Here is an 18,487-nt window from a genome sequence, read left to right on the forward strand (position 1 = left end):
AACCAACCTGTAACACTCCCCTGGAGCCGGGTGCTTTTCATCACAGTCGTGAGAGCTTTGCCAACTGACTCCGGGTGAGGAGCAGCTCCTGTGCGGGTCAGCAGGTAACAAGCAAACTGAGTTGGATCTGCAGCAGCGCTTCCTGGGGCGCCAAGATTTTCCCTGGTTCTCGATGGGGTGAAAGAAATTAAAGGTGGCCATGGGATCATAGAATAATTGAATGGTTTGGGTCCAAGAAAAACAAGGCGAGCTGTTGTGGATTTTAAAGCTCATCTCGTTCCACCCCCGTGCCATGGGCAGGGACACCTTCCACTAGATCAGGTTGCTCCAAGCCTCATCCAGCCTGGCCTTGAACACTTCCAGGGATGGGGCATCCACAGCTTCTCTGGGCAACCTGTCCCAGTGCCTCCCCACCCTCTCCAGGAAGAACTTCTTCCTGATATCTAATCTAAACCTCCCCACTTTCAATTTAAACCCATTACCCCTTGTCCTGTCACTGCAGGCCCTTGTAAAAAGTCCCCCTCCAAGAGTCCAGCGTTCACACGTGCCAGAGAAGAGGCTGCTCATACCCCTGCGGCACAGGTCCTTCCCCCACGCCCGTGGAGTCTCCCGTGTCCCGGGGAGGTGGGTTTTCCTTAGCTTTGCTGAGGGTGTGCTGCCTGCTGTGCCTTCATCCCATCCCCCTCACCCAGTGCCAGCCTGCCAAGGGATGGCCTGTCACACTGGGAAGACGAGGAGGTGGATCAGACCCAAGAAACGGGGAGGAAAAGCAGCAAAAAGCCAGGGGTGGCTAAAGGCTGGCCTTGCGAAGCCGCACGTCTGTAGGTTACAAGAACACGGCCAAGTACAGTTATCCAAGAGTTTTAACACAATTTATTTTATGCTTAAATAATCAACTAGATCATCCAGTGTTTGTTGTTTTCATACATATGTAATTAGAGCTATTATCAATGAATGCTGTTTCCATATGAATATAATCAACAAATTAAAGTATTTCACCAAAACCCAAATAAAAATGCCCTTTAAAACACAGCAGCCTTAACAACCTAATATTACACTGCTAGGATGATTACAGATGATTGGCTTACTGAAAGATTCTACATCTTATAGCCAGTACACAATACAGTAATAATTTTACAGCGTGCTGCCAGTCTATTAGCTAATAATTTCTCTTCAGTTCATTTAAAAATATCCCAAACTTGTGCTCCTTAAAGCACCAACCCACTTCTAAAGCTGCAAGCATTACCCCCGTTATAAAGCGAGAACAGATAGCACCCCCCTCCCCATAATGCAACTACTGTATATGTTATGGGGTTTAGGTCATTTCATTGAAAAATTGGCAACAGCAACAAATATTAGATGAAGGGCTTTGTGTTTACAGATAAAATCTTATTTTTCATGTTGCGGTATAGTGTTTGCAAAACTGGAAAAGATTTAATCAAAATAAGGTGAAACACATGCATCAAAATATTAGTACTCTGAAGAAAAATTTTCACAGAACTACAGAATTCCTCATTTTGGGAATCATTTAAATTTGCAGCAGATTTTAAAGATTTTTTTAAAATCAAGCTAGCGTTTTTGCATATACAAACATTATAATTGCTAATATACAAGAATCTGTGAAGATACACCCAGAATATCCCTGTAGGTGCAGCCATCTGAGACACCTAGCCTGCTCAATGCATTCGCAATATTCTGTTTGTGATCGAAAAGGCAGTGCCTTATCAACATTTCTTCTATTCTGTTAGAATTTATACAGTGTAGTTTATTTACAGCAAAACTATTGATGTTTAAAAAAGAAACAAATAGTGTTTTATACCCTGACAGTTTGGGTCCAAGAAAAATAAGGCGAGCTGTTGTGGATTTTAGTAATTTTAGTGTCTTTCCATGGTTTAACCATTTCGTCTTCGTACGTCCCCTCTGGCCACAGGAATTTATTTCTTTTGTGATGACATCAAACTGCTTGAAAGAAGCTGTTAACAGCATGGCATCTCGTATATACACTGCATTGGTAACTGCGCACCCTCCGATCCTGTGAATAAACGTGAATTTCCATGCTCTGTAAATTGGCTCATGCTAAATTAAATTTTTTTGTTTGGTGCTTTTTTTTTTTTTTAGTTTGTTTGTTTTGCATAAAAACCATGCGGTTAATGTGTGGAAGCAGCAAACACACGCACACTTTTATAGGTGAATGTTTAATTCCTGTTGATTTTTCTTCCGTGAGTGTCCCTCTAGAATACTGGCAGTAAAAGCACACGGTCCTACGGAAAGAAAAGACAGCACAAATCATTCCAGAGCATCTCGTCAGAATCAATTTCGGGCCCTTCCCTGACTAGAAAAGTTCTAATAGGCAATATGGGATTCTGCAACAGGATGAATGACACCCTTTCTAGGCAGGTGATGAGGTTAGTTGAGCTCCCGGCATGAAGGGAACATGCAGTCGACACTGCTCGTGAACTGATTTACAAACACACTACATGGCATCGCCCCAGACAAAGTCCCAGCTCATCAGATCCGATGACGACAAGGAACAGGTACTGTCTGTAGCGGAAGAAATAGCATCATCCCCAGGAGGAGGGCTGCTGCTTGCACAGCACATCTTTGCGGATTGTTTCAAGCATCCCCACAGTGGTGGAAAACCTGCACTCCCTGCACATCCACCTCTGCCAGTCGCTCAGGGAACATGTCCAGGAGAGCCAGGAGCGCAGTGCCCAGCCATTAGGAGACTTGGCGAAGGACAAAGCGAGGAAGAGCAGCCCCATCCATCTCCTGCCTGGCTCGCAGGAGCGGTATCCAGGAGACAGGGGGTCCAGCTCCTGCTCCCTTGCCCCTCCGAGCCCAACCACGCACCTAAGGGCAGCGGGCACGTTACATCTGCGGTACCACGGCGATGCCTGGCAGCAAGGAGGCAGGAAGCAGAAACACAACACGCAGGTGAACGGGAGCTGGAGGACCGGCAGGCTCCCCATCACCTGGGCACAGGGAAGCCCGTTTGGGAGCGTGGCTTGTGCAGCACCCGTGGGATTCGGGCTGGCATGGACGTGTCTGTTTACAGGTCCGCGCACGTTCCCCAGAAGTGCTCGCACTGCGTTCTGTGCTAAAACAATCTGTCCTTGTCCACATCTACGGCTGTCATAAATCCATCCCGCTGCTAAAAGCTGGCTTGCGCAGCGCTGTCCTGCAGAACTGAATGTTACGCTGGCTTTTCCTTCCAATCTGTATTATGCAACGGTTTTGTTTGCAATGGTGACAAAGACATTTTTTACAGCAAATCTGGCTAATGATGTGATTTTTTTTCCCCTCAAACACACATTTCTTTAAAGGAAGTGCAATGCCTCCCAAGCTGGATTTTTTGTCTTTTGTGACGAAGAAACAAAGTGGTTTTCTCTCAGAATTCCCCGTCTGTGCACATACATCTGCTTCTGCTTTCAAATAAAATGTTTTCAGTAGTCTCTTGACTGTGCTCACAATTACTTAATGCACACCGGGTCACGCTTATCATCTCAAAGTTTGGGCCACAGAGATTCATCTTGCGGGACAAAGTTCCCCCCTGAGCAAAGGCTTATTATCTAAGGAAGACTCTCTCTGAGTTCCTCGGGGGCTCGAGTACGGAAGAGTTGCCTACTGGAAATCACAAGAGAAATGCATCAGCAGTCATGGGAGAAAATCTGGTTCTCAGGAACTCAGGCTCTGGCTTTCTGAAGGTTAGAATGTATCATGTGTTAGGCAAGCACTGCCTTATTAATGACATTTCATTCTAAAATGAAACGCTTATCCCCAGCGTGTGTTACATCACGCTTGTATGCTGGCAGGCTCTTTATCTGCACTGCTGACGGGGCTCAATGCCCCATCTGGTCTTCACTGCCTTCGAATTCACAAATTTCCACGGGTTTCCCCCTGTACATTGACAGTGGAGAAGCACGGGAGGCAACCTGGGGCACAATTTCATATAAGCAGCCCCATCCCTTTGGCTTGCTTTCCTCCCATATCCTTGAGTTCCATGAAGGAGAAAGACATCCCAAAAGAGCCATGTCCCTTTTCAAAACATTAAATATTTTATGAGTTTGTTGAGCAGCAAGCCATGTGAAGTGGTATTATTCTACTAGGGCACGTGGGAGGGCTCTCAATAAACCCAGGAATTCTGCAGTGGGGCTAGGTGGATGCTGCAGGTGCTTACCAGACGCGGAAAGCACGCCGGTTGCCTCACAGCACTGGCTCCTTAGGGCTTGATCCCATAAAGCCTTTGGCTAGATCCCACACACTGAGTGCCGCTGGTCTCACACGGCACCACTCACGCCCAGAAAGCCCATACAGCCAGGTGGCTTTAGGGGTTACCTTACATTTCAGCAGCCAGAAGGGACCGGTGACTCAGGAGAGACTCTGCTTCTCTCCTTTACCTCCATGTCACTATCTGGTGTGTTTTCCAGGTCCTGTTTGTCCTGTTCTTAAATCCCTCAGTCAATCCTATACCAGATGTATAGGAAAAGGATAACACACAGACCTACGCTAAATACACTCTTCCTCTGCCCAATTCCTAAAACCCACTAAGAAAAGTGATGATTCAAAAAAAGACACGGACGTGGTAAACATACACACTTGAAGCCAAGACTGACCGACCAGCACTGACAGAGAGAGACTGGCTCCTCCTGTATTTACAGGCATATTTGCTGTGTGACTGTAGCGATGGGATCGAGGCAGAGCAGGCTGTGGCTGCGCTGGTGCTCCGGCACGCTGTTACAGAGCCACTGCAAGGGCCCCTTAGCCTGTGCATTTGGTTTTAGTTTGGGAAGCCCTTACACTGTCCGCTGCTCTGCTGTTAGAATTGTTACGGCTGGATCAATAGAACTCACAAGAAACAGTTGGTAAGGATTATTTGTTGGCAAATACTGAAACACTTCAGTGGCTCTTGGAAGGACTTTGACTTAGGTAAGTGCCCTCAGATCACAAAGCTGACGGTGGAAGAAGCCTTTCACTCCCAGTAGATTCACTGGTGTGCACTTCGCTACTTGTGTTTAAGGTGACTTTTAGGAGTAGAAAGTGCTGTGGATTACAGACACACCACCTTGCAACCCTCCCAAAATTCTTACTCACTCTTGCTTTGCTTTCTGTTCCAAGAAGCAAAGCTCGGTTTCTATGCACGAGCTCAAGGTCATTTTCTGCTTACAAGATCAAGGCCCATCTATTCAGCTTTGCAGCTTGAAAGCAATGTCAAGGTAGCAGAAGGCAAGCCACTGTGCAGCCCAGGCGCTAGGCCCCATGCCGTGCAGCGCTGCGCTGGCAGAAGGCGTCAGCAATGGAAGAAAACGGATCACACTGACCGTTCAGTGGTCGGCTTTCACGAGTAACTTTTCTTCTCCACGTGTCTGACTTCCTTCTTTGTCTTAACCTTATAAGCTTCTCCCTGCTTTAAAGGAAAAGTATGAACGTTAACATAGCCTGCAGAGCGCTCGTAATTCTAAACCTGCCTCCAAAACAGGCTCCACATTTTGCTGTAACAGGATGAGTAAAAAGCAGTTAAACCACATTAACGCTTCATTTCAAAGATGCACGCCATCTACTTATCCACTCTGCTGAGCTGCAAAAGCACAGGCCTGAAATATCATCCTCAAGTAGAAAACAGAGGTCTACAATTTTGGCACAACCCTTGGGTCGCAGATCCCGGCTGGCGGCCCTCGGCACAGCCCCTGCCATCAACTGCAGCCGTCAAGGAAAATCACCTCTCCCGACCGGCCTCCCGGGTCAGCCCGGATCGGTGGACATTTCCAACAGCACAGGCCATGGCTGCTGGTAGGATGTTTCACAATGTCTGTGCTTTAAAGTGAGCAGGTTAGTAATGGAAGAAAGGGAAGAGGCAGAAAGCCAGCAAAACCCACCACTGAAGCAGCACACAAGTAAAAACAGTGACAGTGACAAGCAGTGCAGGTTTCAGGGTCTTTAAAATAGCAAACCCCAAAATAAAGCTCATCTTTGCTCATTAAAAGTAGCTCAATAATCATCTAAAAATAAATACTCCAGTAATCACAAGCCTCATTCCCATCAGAGAAAGGCATCTGTTTATGTGTGGCTATCAGCAGAATTACCCCGCAGGTGACCTGCATTGATGTGTCTGTAACTATTTGTAGTCCCCGACTAATCTAATCCGGTGCAGCAAATGGAGAATGTCTTCCCTTTGCTGGGCAGGATTTGTTTTTCCCCTGATAAAGGACTACGAAAGGCGGGATGGAAATACGTTTGTTTCAACCCTCCTATTTCTGTGTCATCCCCCCCCTGCTTTTTTACTCCTTTTTAATTACCAGTAGATAAGGAGTGTTGGTTATCTTTGCTTATGAATCTGTTTTCACTCAGTCGAAATTCCCATTAACCCAAATGACAACTTATTGGAGCACAGGGCTCACAGGCCATGTGCTGGGGATCAAGGCACGAGCTTCCTCGATGCCACCTGCCTCCAGAGCTGCTGCTCCTTGCCCCAAGGCCTCCTTGAGGTAGGGGACAGCTCGAGGCACAGCCTGCCCGCACCCCCGGAGCCCCTTGCAAGAGGAGCTGGGGCGTGCTGGGGCATGACAGTCCAGCCCTTCCTGCCACCCTCCCTTCTTTTTGGGGGTACTGAAGCTGGGCGCAGTCCCGCCCTGCAGAAGGGCTTCTGACTTTAACTGCCAGGGACAAAACCCTGTCCTGCTGCTTGCTCGTGCAGGATGCCACTGCTTGGGTACGTTCACGGTCCCCTGAATCCCACAGACAGCCAGTAACGCAGGGGTGTTAGGCAGGTGAGCATGAGGCCGGTGGAGACCCGGCTGCAGCTCGTTCCTTTGGGCTGGTCAAAAAGCAACACGCTACACCTGTGGGCATAAGGCACAAATCCGTCAAGGGCTTAACCAAACCCGCAGCCACGGCTCATCTTGGTGGCACAAAACAGGCCCCAAATCTCTGGTTTAAGCCTGCTGCCTGTTCCACAGAAACAGACCTTAACGCTTCTGTGCCGACCGAGTTCAGCCGGGCCCCCTTGACGCAGCCCCTGGCCGCACGCAGCGCAGAGACCCCTGCCCCGTCGCCCGAACACACAACTTGTCAATAACCGCAAGCACCGCGCTCTGCCGAGGCTCCTTGTTAAATGCAAACCTCCAGCCCTTTAGCAGCGCTTTCTAGCAGTCAACACAACCCTCTGCGTCTACTGTTATTTCCTGGTAGTCCCTGTTCCATTACCATTTCACCAACTCTCCTCTCGTGGGGGATAACAACGCGTCTGACTACCTTCCGGGTGATCTGTGGGAAGCAACACATGAAAAGTGTCGATATTTTTTGTCCTAGATTCTAAAGGGAGAAAACACGTTAAAAGAAGTTACTTGAACGCAAAGGCTCAGAGCGGTGACGTAAGTCGTGATTACTTTTCTCGTGATGACGTTGCCTTCTTCGTCGGTAAACTGTTCCTCTGTTACAGATTCACCAGGAATGTTTTTTGCTTCCTCGCCCTAAAGAACGTGTTACAAGATTAGCGACAGAGCCTGCATCCTGCCAAACGCGCACGCGTTGCCACACCAATCCAAGCGACAAGCACATGCTAGCTTCAGCTTTATGTGACCGTTGGCTTTATGGCACACAACTAGTACGAGGCCTTGCTCATTTAGCACGCCAACACCTGTGCATTGATTCTACAGGATGTGTCCTTAAAGCCCGCAGGGAGCGTCTGGCACGCTGTTCTTATTAACCAATTCGTGCCACGAAGCTCTCTGGGCAATAAATCGTCTTGCGGCCAGTCTGAGTCCCATGAGATCGAGGCACAAATTCACAAATTCTGATCAGACATCCATCAGCTTTTCACGGCTCCTCAGTGCCCAGCACTGACTGAGACGTGGTCCAACACCAACACCAGGCGGGGGGAAATTTGGGATTTAAAAAGGCAGCTTTGCCTGTAGCCTGCTGAAAAAAAAATGCTGAACACGAGATCTTAAACACAAGCACAGAAGACAAGACTTCTCAGCACTCACGAAACGGAGAAAGGTTATCTTACGTGACGCTTCTCCTGGCACGGTAACGCCTGCCGCCCTGCCGAGGTGCGTAACCTACCGGGGTCGGCAGCACTCCAGCCGCTGCTTCTTGCCGTACCAGCAATTTATAGCACCAGCATGAGCACATGTAACGGCCGCTTCCTGACTGCCGTGCTAGTGACTTAATGCCACTACCAGAATTATTGTTCAAATGATAAACAAACGACGTTACTTCAGAGCCTGAGGCTAGCTGGCAGTGATGAACTTATGTTCCAGAAGAACCCTGACACCTTTACCCCACAAAGCCATGGATCCAAACCGGGGTGCTGAAGCAAGCGCTGCCTTTCACGCTTCGAAAATACCCATTGTCTGTGCTTACTTATTTCATATAAATCAATACAATCATAATGTAGCTGCCCTACCTATGAAAAAAATTTCACATGTAAACGAATAACCCTTTAAACAAACAGACAAAAAGAATCCTTAAAACCTTTCTCCTCCCCTCACCCTCAACCCACTATGCAAAAAATAGCAACTAGAGAGAGGAAGTAGAAAAATTGTATAAAACATGTTATACAATATTACCAACGAAATAATGTTTGAAATGAGATTATTAGAGCTCAACATCAAGCTTGCATAATGCTTCCATGTGCTAAGCAGCACCGTGCAAATATAATTCCTATCTGCTGTGTCTGTACGCTGCACAGTTGTCTGCACAAGCTCCGGGCACTGCTTTTAATGAACAAACATAGCGATGCCCTGGTTATTTTTTTTAACTGTTTTCCTTACAAACGCAGCTTTGTCAATATGCATGTTGTAACCTTAGGTTTGCAGGCTTTTTCTAAGCTCTTATATTGGGCTTGTGTGGTGGGGGGCTACAGGGGTGGCTCCTGTGAGAAGATACTGGAACCTTCCCTGGCTCCAAGTCTGACCCACCTCTGGCTGTGGCCGAGCCAGTTAGCATCTCTGTGATTAACGTATTTGAGAGGGGAAAGCAAAGAGAACTGGCAGTGGAGAGAGGAGTGGGATGGGGGAGAGACAAGGCACACCCCAGGTCAGTGCAGAAAGGTGGGAGGAGGTGCCCGGAGCAGACGTTCCCCTACAGCCCATGGTGAGAGGGCAGGCTGTGCCCCTGCAGCCATGGAAGGTCACGGGGGAGCAGAGACCCCCCTGCAGCCCAGGGGGGACCCCACACTGGAGCAGGGGGACGTGCCTGAAGGAGGCCCTGACTCCATAGGAAGCCCATGGTGGAGCAGGATGCTCCTGAAGGATGGCACCCTGTGGGGGGTGTCCACGCCAGAGCAGTTTGGGAAGAACTGCAGCCCTAGGGAAGGACTCATATTGGAGAAGTTGGCAGAGGCCTGTCTCCTGTGGGAGGGACCCCACGCTGGAGCAGGCGCAGAGTGTGAGGATCCTCCCCTGAGGTGGAAGGAGCAACAGAGACCGTGTGTGATGAACTCACCACAACCCCCGTTCCCTGTTCCACTAGGGATCAGGCAGGGAAAAGTGTGAGTGAAACAGAGCCTGGAAAGAAGTTAGGTGTGTGGGGGGGAAGGTGTTAGTTTCATTAGTTAGTTTCATTTCTCATTGCCCTACTCTGATTTGATTGGTAACTAATTAAATTGATTTTCTTCCCAAGTCAAGTCGGTGTTGTCAGTGACTGTAACTGGTGAGAGATCCCTCCTCGACCTGGTCTCGACCCGCAAGCTTTTCCTTACGCTTTCTCTTCCCCATCACACCATGGGGAGGAGTGAGCGAGCGGCCATGTGGGGTTTTGTTGCCAGCTGGGCCTAAACCATGACAGCTCTAAACCAAATAAACCTTTCCTTTGTTTGCAAGCCATTTGCAGTCTTTTCTATAGCCTAGCTTTTCCATTTTTGATCGCAGCAGGCAGGAGCCAGAGGGGAGCACCGAAGGGCAGAGGGAAGCACTGCCACTAACCAAGCCCTTGGTCTGAATAATGGCAGGTGCTGAGGTGCAGAAGTTTTGCTTATTTCATACTGAAAAGCTGTATTGAAATCACCGCTTGATGATTAAGTAATTAAACAGCTTTGGCCATTTTACATGCCTTTTCCCCCATGCTTTCCCAGGCTGTAAAACTTGCTGAACTTCGATGCTTGAGGAGGCATCACCGAGAGCAGGGCAGGCTCCACAGCCAGGCAGACCCCACTGTGCAGGTACAGAAGGATGAGGTCCTGCACCTGAGAAGGTCCCCGGGCTGAAGGGACCCAGCCGAGGTCCCCAGGCCTGGGAACACTGGCATCCCTACAAGCAGCACGGCAGAACGGCGGGCTCCTGAACCCTTCAGATGGAACCTGGACAGAGACCGTACAATTCATTCCCCAGAGGACCCTGCTGATGGCTCACAGAAGGAGAAATTGTATACCTGCCTAAGCATTGGGCTACGCGCAGGAGGGAAGTAAGAGGCTGGCCCCCCGGTGAGCAGGGCCTCAGCGATGGCAGCCTGCTCCTTCCTTTCTCATGAGCAAAACAGCAGAAATGAGAACGGCACGGGGACTGCTGCTGCTGCAGGAGGGCGATGACGGGGTAAAGGTTTTGGGAACTGAAACCTGTGGGGTTTCCTAGCCCCAGTGAAACAAGGGTGTGGGAGGGGAGGAAATACCGATTCTGGAGAGTTAATACTTTAATCAGAAGCATAGCAGATGGAGAAGTAGCCACATTCTTTCCTGGCCTCCCACCCGTGGGCTCAGACTCCCCAGCGAGCTCCTGCATGGTGCCCTAAAGGACGGGAGGGAACCCTGGCCCAGATGTCCCAGCACAGAGGCATGGAGAGGTTTCCTCTCATGAACAGGATGTCCAAAGCCACTACAATAAAATCCATGAGAAACAGAAATAAAATATCATGGCCCGCAGGAAGGTCACCAGACTACCTGGCGTGCCAATGCTGCTTGCACGTACTGCTCCTCTGACTCCTCGCGGCTGCGACCCTTTTTTCCTTAAAGCAGGTTAGTGAGGGCTACCGGGCTCAGCTTTAGCATGAAAACTCTATTGATGCACTGAAAGATATCTCTTGGAAGAAAATGCAGTTTAAAAGGTATGGTGCAGCTTGGTTTTTAATTAGCTATGTGCTCCTTTAAGCACAGTTTAGGGATAAATGCTGTAAATACTCAGCAGTCAGCACGCGTGAAATCCAGCTTTCACAATTCTCTCGCTGGTGAGTAGTTAAACAAATTGCAGGAGGGCTCACAATTGGCAGGAGGTAGATCTGGTTTACTGATGTTTCTAATCCTACAGAGTTATAAAGATGGATGTTTGCTACAGGGAAAGAAAAAAAAAACCCTTACCCACTGGCAGTTTTACTTGTCAGATCTCAAACCAGCTTTGGGTTAGAATGGCACATTAGATGCCCTTGTCAACAAAAGCTCTTTTTAAACACAAAGCTGGTGCATCTGCGTCACAGCTGAAGAATAAAAGTCTTTCTGCTGCATCATACTTATGTGGGCTTCATTTTACCCTTGACCAGTCGAAATCACTGTCACAATACCAAGAGCTTTAGAAAGGCAGGGAGAAAACTTAATACCGCGATTACTGGAAGCTCAGCTATATCCCTGGGACTAAACCATACAAAGGCTGCAGTCTGCAAGCCTCAGCCCCACAACATGCCAGGAAGCTTTGCAAAGCAGAGCGCTTTAATGTCACCCTGCTCGCTGGAGTGTAGTCCTGCCAAAACCAGCCGGTATCCTCTCTCTGCTGCTCTCCAGGGCAGGAGAAGCAAAGAGCAGCTTCCTCAGAGCCTTCCGCCAGCCCCACTGCTTTTCTTAAGTTATTTGCAGATGATGGGTGTTCCCAGGGACTTGCAGATAATGGAAGTTATGCAGTCGGTGCTGCGGTATTGTGCCAAAGTTCACTGCAGATCTGTCAGACCTCTGGTTCTCTTTCATGTTTGTTTTGCTACTAGCTGGATAATAGTCCCTCCTGTACACCTAGTGTTGTAACAGTGGAGAAAAGGTGCGGCTGGATGTCTCTTATCCAGAAGGATTAAAAAAAAAAAATCTAAAAGCAGGCAGAAATAAGCAAGCTGGAAAGATCCAAAGACCAGGGGCGATGCTGCAATGGGAACAGGAGCTGTACAGAGCGCTCAGACCTCTTCCCTTGCTGGCCTATGCCACCATCAAGACATAATCCTTCCGGTCTTGAGATCACATTCTCGTAATGCACAAACAGCAGCTGCGCCTCAGTCTCCTTGGGGTCTCAAGCCTCTGTGGCAGTGGCAGTAGAAACAAACATCTTTCATTAAAGTAATTTTCATTAGTGAGTTCTGCCTACTCAGGGAGACCTTGGTTAATCAGACGCCATGACTCTCCGCCTGCACCCGTGCTGAGTCTGAACTTGCTTGTTTGCAGAGGTATTGCTAAAGCCATAGGAAAGGCGGAAAAAACCCCAGTAAACCAACTGGCAAGCCAATGCTGCAAATGGGGCAGAGCAATATTGGGAGGCAGGCATCGGTCTGTGGCTTGTTGCATGGAGGACAACATGACGAACAGACCTTAGAACTGCACTTGCAGTCGGTGTTTTACTTTCTCTCTGTGTTGTCCTACTGAGGGCAGCAGCTCCAACCCTGGCAGAGACAGGGTGAGGGCACATAGGGAGCAGAGCAATTCTGTTCTGCAGCCCTCCCAGCCTGGGAGTGACTGCAGCTGAATACACAAATGGAAACGCTTCCCATGTGCTTCCATGGGGCACAGGCGCTTAATTCTTCTCACCTACAGCATGGCCACATTTTCACTTTCTTAAGTTTCCTCTGAGTAAGAAGATCATGAAAGCTGCTGGTTCTAGTTCTGACTGACTGCGGCTCAGGCTCCCGTGCCACTCCTCCACTGCAGGCTGAACCAAACCCTTGGCCATCAGTAATGGGGGGTTTCATGGGCAAAATGCATGGAAAGAGACAAAGAAATCTTTAATAAAAATCAGCAAGAAATATCCAAAGTATAAGATACAAAGTGACATGAGATTTGAATAACCCCACTTAGGAATCTATTTTGTTTTCCATTACAAAATTCTACCATAAACCTTTTGGCAAGTATCTTACTGAACAGTTTTTGCCAAAAATTTGTACCCATGAAAGATTTAACAACCTCTGAAAAAGCATGAAAAATTAGACACTGATTTCTGTCATGACTGAATAAAAGGAGCTTTGGATCGGGCTCTGAATGTGCACATTGTGGCAGCACTCTTATTTTTCCCTTGTGTGCTAATTGCTCGCATTCCTGTGCTACCATAAAAACCAGTTTCTTTTTCAATGCCCTGTCCCATCAATCCACCATGTGAACAGAAGAGGGGAAAGGAAGCAAAAACAAAAACATCTGCACTACCTTGAGGTTAGAATATGATCCTATTACATGTGGAAATGGGCATCAGTCCTTGCTTGTCTGGTTTTATGGGCTCAGCCCTCTGAAGTGCTAAATCCCATGGGAATGTGCTCAAGAGTGCTGAACACTTGACAGGACTCAGCCCTCAGACTGCTGGGAAAATACCTCCAGGGGAGAGAAAAGCCTTTCTCCACATTTGGGCCAGTACATAACTAAGGTAGCAGTTAAACGGAAATAATGGTGTTAGCAATAATGCAGAATGGCACTGAAAAACAACTTGGGAAAGGAGGACAAAGGTAATGAAGTGATGCAGCCCTGACAGTAGCTGCGGAGGCACACAGCAAAGTCTTTTTTCCACAGGAGTCAATTGATCCTCGAGGTTTTGGCGTTACCAAACTTCATCCCTGCGGGCTACGCGAGTACCTCTCGCTTTTAATGCAACGCGCAGCCAGCAACGAGTCTGCGCTACGGTAAAACAATGCGGGTCCCGCGCGCAGCTGACGGCACGGGCACAGCGCTGCCATCCATTTACGAACCCTGTGCCCAGGTTTGCCAGGCGTTCAAACCTTTTTTTTTTTGTATTCCAGAGAATGCAAACTCAACAAAGATTTCCAGGGCTGGCTCCTAAGTAACCACAACACACGGCAGTATAGGGTAAGTGCTCCCCTGGTCCAGGCGTCACTGCAGACAAGCACTGGGGCATTTTAATGGTTGGACTCGATGATCTTAAAGGTCTTTTCTGACCTAAAGATTGTTTCTATGATTTCATTGGCATCATGTGGGAGGTTTGCTGCCTGGGGGACAGGAGAAACAGGGTGGGGGCAAACGCCCTTGCCACCTACTCCGTATTGCCCCTTCACAACTGTTTGGCTAGCCAGGAGCATCAGAAAACACCAGAGCAGGAGAGCCCGATTCCCCCCTCGCTACTGCTCTGGGCAAGCCGCTGCCAGCCCCACGCAGTGTGAGCCCCAGAGAGGGGCACCGGGGTCCGACAGCGCTCACTCACGGGTTGTGGGCCTGCTGCTCCCGACCACTCCTCAGGGCCCGTGGCACAAACCCCAGAGTTCTTTTCACTCTGCAGGCTGAGCTCGTTGCTCTGTGCCTCTGAGCGCTACGTCCCGAGACCTGTTCCTGAACGAGGAGCTGTTCCTCAGCTAACGCACACTCTCACGGTGATTTCAGTTCACCCGAGCTGAACCTCTGCTCCCAGGAATGTGCAGGAATAAAGGCCCAGATCCCTGTCAGTGTTAAAGCTTGATCCTACCATTTCATACACCTTACATAATCAAAATATACCTATTGAAATGGGTGTTTCCACTATCCAGCTCTTTCTCTAAAAGGCCTGATGATCGCTCGCTGCTTTGACACTTCTTGTTCTAAGCTTGTCTTGAGACGTAGAGTGGGAGAAGCTACAAATCATCAGAAAACGACAGAAGTATCACATGTATTTTCTAATGAAGAGGTAGGTTCAGATCAGACACACTGCCAACCGAGCACATCCAGCCGCCCCCACTCACCATGCACGCCCTCCCGTTGGCACCTGCGCTGCGGACACTGCTTTACCATTGCTCTGGTAGAAGGTCAACCCCAAATTACACCACCATGTTTAAAAACAATTTCCCCTGCCTTCCTCCAAACGCAGCGTACGTACTTGGAAAGCACGCGAAGGCTGCCTTTACACACCTTCCCTTTTCTAATCTGACATTTCTGGACTCCAAACCAGTGGATGCTAAGATAGTTCAGACATCAATTGGGTGGGGGACCTCAGCCACAGGCCCACTGTGCGGCCTTTAAAACTTTCAGCACGGGGATGCTTTATGTCTTGCCAGGAACTCTCTTGCAGCATTCAAGGGTCTGATCGCCCACACTGCACCCGCCCCGTCTGAAAACAGAAACCCCGTTCCTATTTCTGAGCAGTCGTGTCTTATCTGCAGTGGGAATAACCGATGGAGGGTTATACCCTGGATCTGCCAGGGCCTTTCATGGAAGGCAGCAGGTTCTGCCTGTGGAGATGAGGAGTGCGACGTGTATACTGAAGAAATTCAAGGTGAAGACAGTCAGAAAGGTCACCCTGCCTCCTCTGAAAGTGTCTGCATCTCAGGGAGATCAGTACCTGCGCAGAGCAGCCTCTCTGCCAGCTGCATGACACAAAAAGCGCGGTGCCTGTACGTGTACTCTTCTCCACAAGGCATGGAAAAACCAGCAACACGGACACGTGCTATCAGAGCGTCACGAGTCCTTCCAAAACTCACAGCTACATCTCAGGCAAGCTCAGCTAGTGCTGCAATAGCACTATGGTGCCTGCCTGGCTTTTGCATGGCTTGACTACCTGATTTTCTAATAAGAATCTAATAAATCCTGTAAATTACTGAGGGATTAACATAACGGTTTCTGATGCAGAATAGTTTTCTTATGCTACATGCTGCAGGCAAATAATGCTACACTATAGGACCATAGAAGAAAAAATAGAAGGGCAAATGCAATTATTTAGAAGACTATGCCATTGTTAGCAGTATATAACGTGTATTTTGCTGTAAATAAAGTCCATCTGTAAATAAATATACTAAATAAAGGCTACTGAAGGCAATGCAAAGACTCTTATTAACTTTGGTAGGATTTAAATGGGAATCACCTCCTGTTTTGAGGGGGTTTTCCAGAACACATTAAGCAAGACCACTAGTTTAAACCAGAGTACATGGCTCATACTCTCCTATATCCCACTCGTACATTCCTGCAATTTTTTAACCTGCAATTTAGAGTATTTTAAGAAAATAGAAGGGAAAAAAAAAATTCACCCATATCTGTCTGCAATTCATTTTGCTCTCCATCAGATCAACACACTGCATCTAGCTGCGGCCTTTAAGATGCAATGCAAATCAGTGTCAGTGAAGGACACAACATGCCATGCAGCACAGTTGTTTTCCAGCAGAAGACAACCGTAAACCTCCGGGTTAAGCAAGAAAAGACCACTTAGCACTTGGTTATAAACACATACTGGCAATGGAAACCACACTACCAGAGGGACTCCAGTATGCCAAAACTGACATTCTGACACAGCAGCCCAAACCCACGTCCATGCCAACGTCACCTCGGGAATGCAGGTCACAAAATACCTTCAGAATCAGCCGCCGTCGATAAACTCTTGTAGTAATTCTTTGCTCTTCATCTGAGCTCGACTCACATTCAATCTCACTGTCACTGTCACTACATTCCTAATAAATGCAGTTTTAGTACATTTGAACAGCACATTTGCAAGACAGAACATGCTGATCAGGACTAGGAGAAGAAAACAGAGGTTATCATGAACAGTGTTTTTCCTGTCTCAATTATGTACACAATGACTCGCAGTTTTGTTCTTAAAGTATGTGGTGGGAGGAGGCCTTTTTGCTCCTTGGCATGCTATAGCTTAGTAAGTATACCAGGTATGGAGTATCTCGCAGCTCTTAAGTCTTAGAAAAGTGAACTCCCTCCTAAAGACAGATGACAGAACACAGAAAGATTCAGTGGAGATCCTCCACAAAGAAGAATACAAGTAAGCATTTTGAAGAACTTCTCCATGTACATGTCTTGTCTGATCTGTATTTATCTGCTTTTAAGTAGCAAAACTGTAGTGTGAAGTACAATCACTCTGCATTTTTTAGGAAAGGAACTGGTAGACTTTGGCTTAGGGCGAGGGGGTCTCAGCTTGGTACCACAGCTGCACGCGTTCATCTTCTCCATCCTGGTGCCCTCTGGCAGCCCCAGTATTTTCCCCTCCAAAATCCAAGGAGCTCCTCGCCTTTGAGGCTGAGCAGCTCTGTGTGCACGTGCCTGGCGGAGGGCTTCATACCCATGTGTGCGATGGACACAGGGCAGAGGCCTTTCTCACATGATGTTTGGCTGAACTGACCTTTTTCTGCACAGAGAAATTAGAAAATTTTCTCTATAACTACTCAAAAACAGGCCAAAACTGATATTGAAGTCATGAATAGTGGAGATTGCTAACTGCATTTCTGTCTCTCTTTTTCAGTCAAGCCACAGACATCCCAAACAAGAAGCATTTCTTTGAAATGACATGTAAAATAAGAGTAGGCATAGATGGTGGAAGAGAAAAAAGACTACGTAACCAAAAACATTTAGGGCAGGATGACAGTATTCATCTGCGCGTAAACTCTCCCACTGTCCTCTGACACTAACCAAATATATTAAAAAAAAATTGTAATCCAACCCTATCTCAAAGACGTAACAAGAAGCAGAAGATTCTCAGAGGGCATGAAGGTTCTGGAGGAAGAGTTATTTTTAATAAACAGGTGCAAGTGGCTGATTTCTGATGGAATTCAGATACTGGGAGTCACTTCAACCACGCGTTGGACATCACCCTCTTTGGGATTACAGACCGACTGTGCTATGCTCCTCTCAAAAAGATCACCACTACCTGATGCTTTGCTAGATCACCGGTATCTATGATGATTCACAGAGAATTATATGGCCTCCGCTGTCACTGCACTGCTGTTATAAGCTTTTGGGCATTTATGTGGACTTGGCATGAGACCAACAATTTGTTTCCTCCACGTCACCAGGCAGCAGCCCAGTATCAATTGTCTGAGTTTATCTCTTGTTGCAAACTGTGTGCAAAACACTGACACAGCCCTCACCCTGCAGGTAGATGACTGCCACTTCTTAACTCTTTCCCCGCTGTCACTGCACTGCTGTTATAAGCTTTTGGGCATTTATGTGGACTTGGCATGAGACCAACAATTTGTTTCCTCCACGTCACCAGGCAGCAGCCCAGTATCAATTGTCTGAGTTTATCTCTTGTTGCAAACTGTGTGCAAAACACTGACACAGCCCTCACCCTGCAGGTAGATGACTGCCACTTCTTAACTCTTTCCTTTCCAAAAATCTCTCATTTTGGGAAGTAATTTTATTTGTTCCCCCTTTCTTTCCACAGAAATAAATCTGGTTCTTCCACACTTTTGTCTTTATGGAGCATTTCTGACAAACACCTTGCAGAAAGACTGCAGTTGAAATTCTCTGTCTGTTTTCATGACAGCACATGAAGTGTCTCACCATGAATAGGGTTGTGTTAGTAATTAAACTACTGATTTCAAATTAGATTAGAATTTTCTGATTCTTCCTGAATTGGAAGTGAGTGCCCCATCCCTGGCTGTCTTCAAGGCCAGGATGGATGAGCAT

General features: G+C 47.7%; 1 protein-coding gene across 1 annotated transcript in view; it reads right to left on the bottom strand.

Annotated features, from left to right (window-relative positions):
• Positions 1 to 858: 858 nt before the first annotated feature.
• The window catches only part of LOC104516052 (ankyrin-3-like), a gene marked incomplete at its 5' end in the record, with an annotated part of 74,300 nt that continues 56,671 nt past the window's right edge, over positions 859 to 18,487 (bottom strand). The window contains 5 exons of the mRNA XM_010160251.1: positions 859 to 2,261; positions 5,319 to 5,404; positions 7,201 to 7,260; positions 7,383 to 7,466; positions 16,426 to 16,524. Coding sequence (XP_010158553.1) covers positions 5,336 to 5,404; positions 7,201 to 7,260; positions 7,383 to 7,466; positions 16,426 to 16,524 — 312 coding nt within the window. The remainder of the gene's footprint in view (positions 2,262 to 5,318; positions 5,405 to 7,200; positions 7,261 to 7,382; positions 7,467 to 16,425; positions 16,525 to 18,487) is intronic.

This window comes from Eurypyga helias, unplaced genomic scaffold (assembly GCF_000690775.1).
Source record: "Eurypyga helias isolate BGI_N326 unplaced genomic scaffold, ASM69077v1 scaffold12841, whole genome shotgun sequence".
Taxonomy (NCBI): Eukaryota; Metazoa; Chordata; class Aves; order Eurypygiformes; family Eurypygidae; genus Eurypyga; species Eurypyga helias.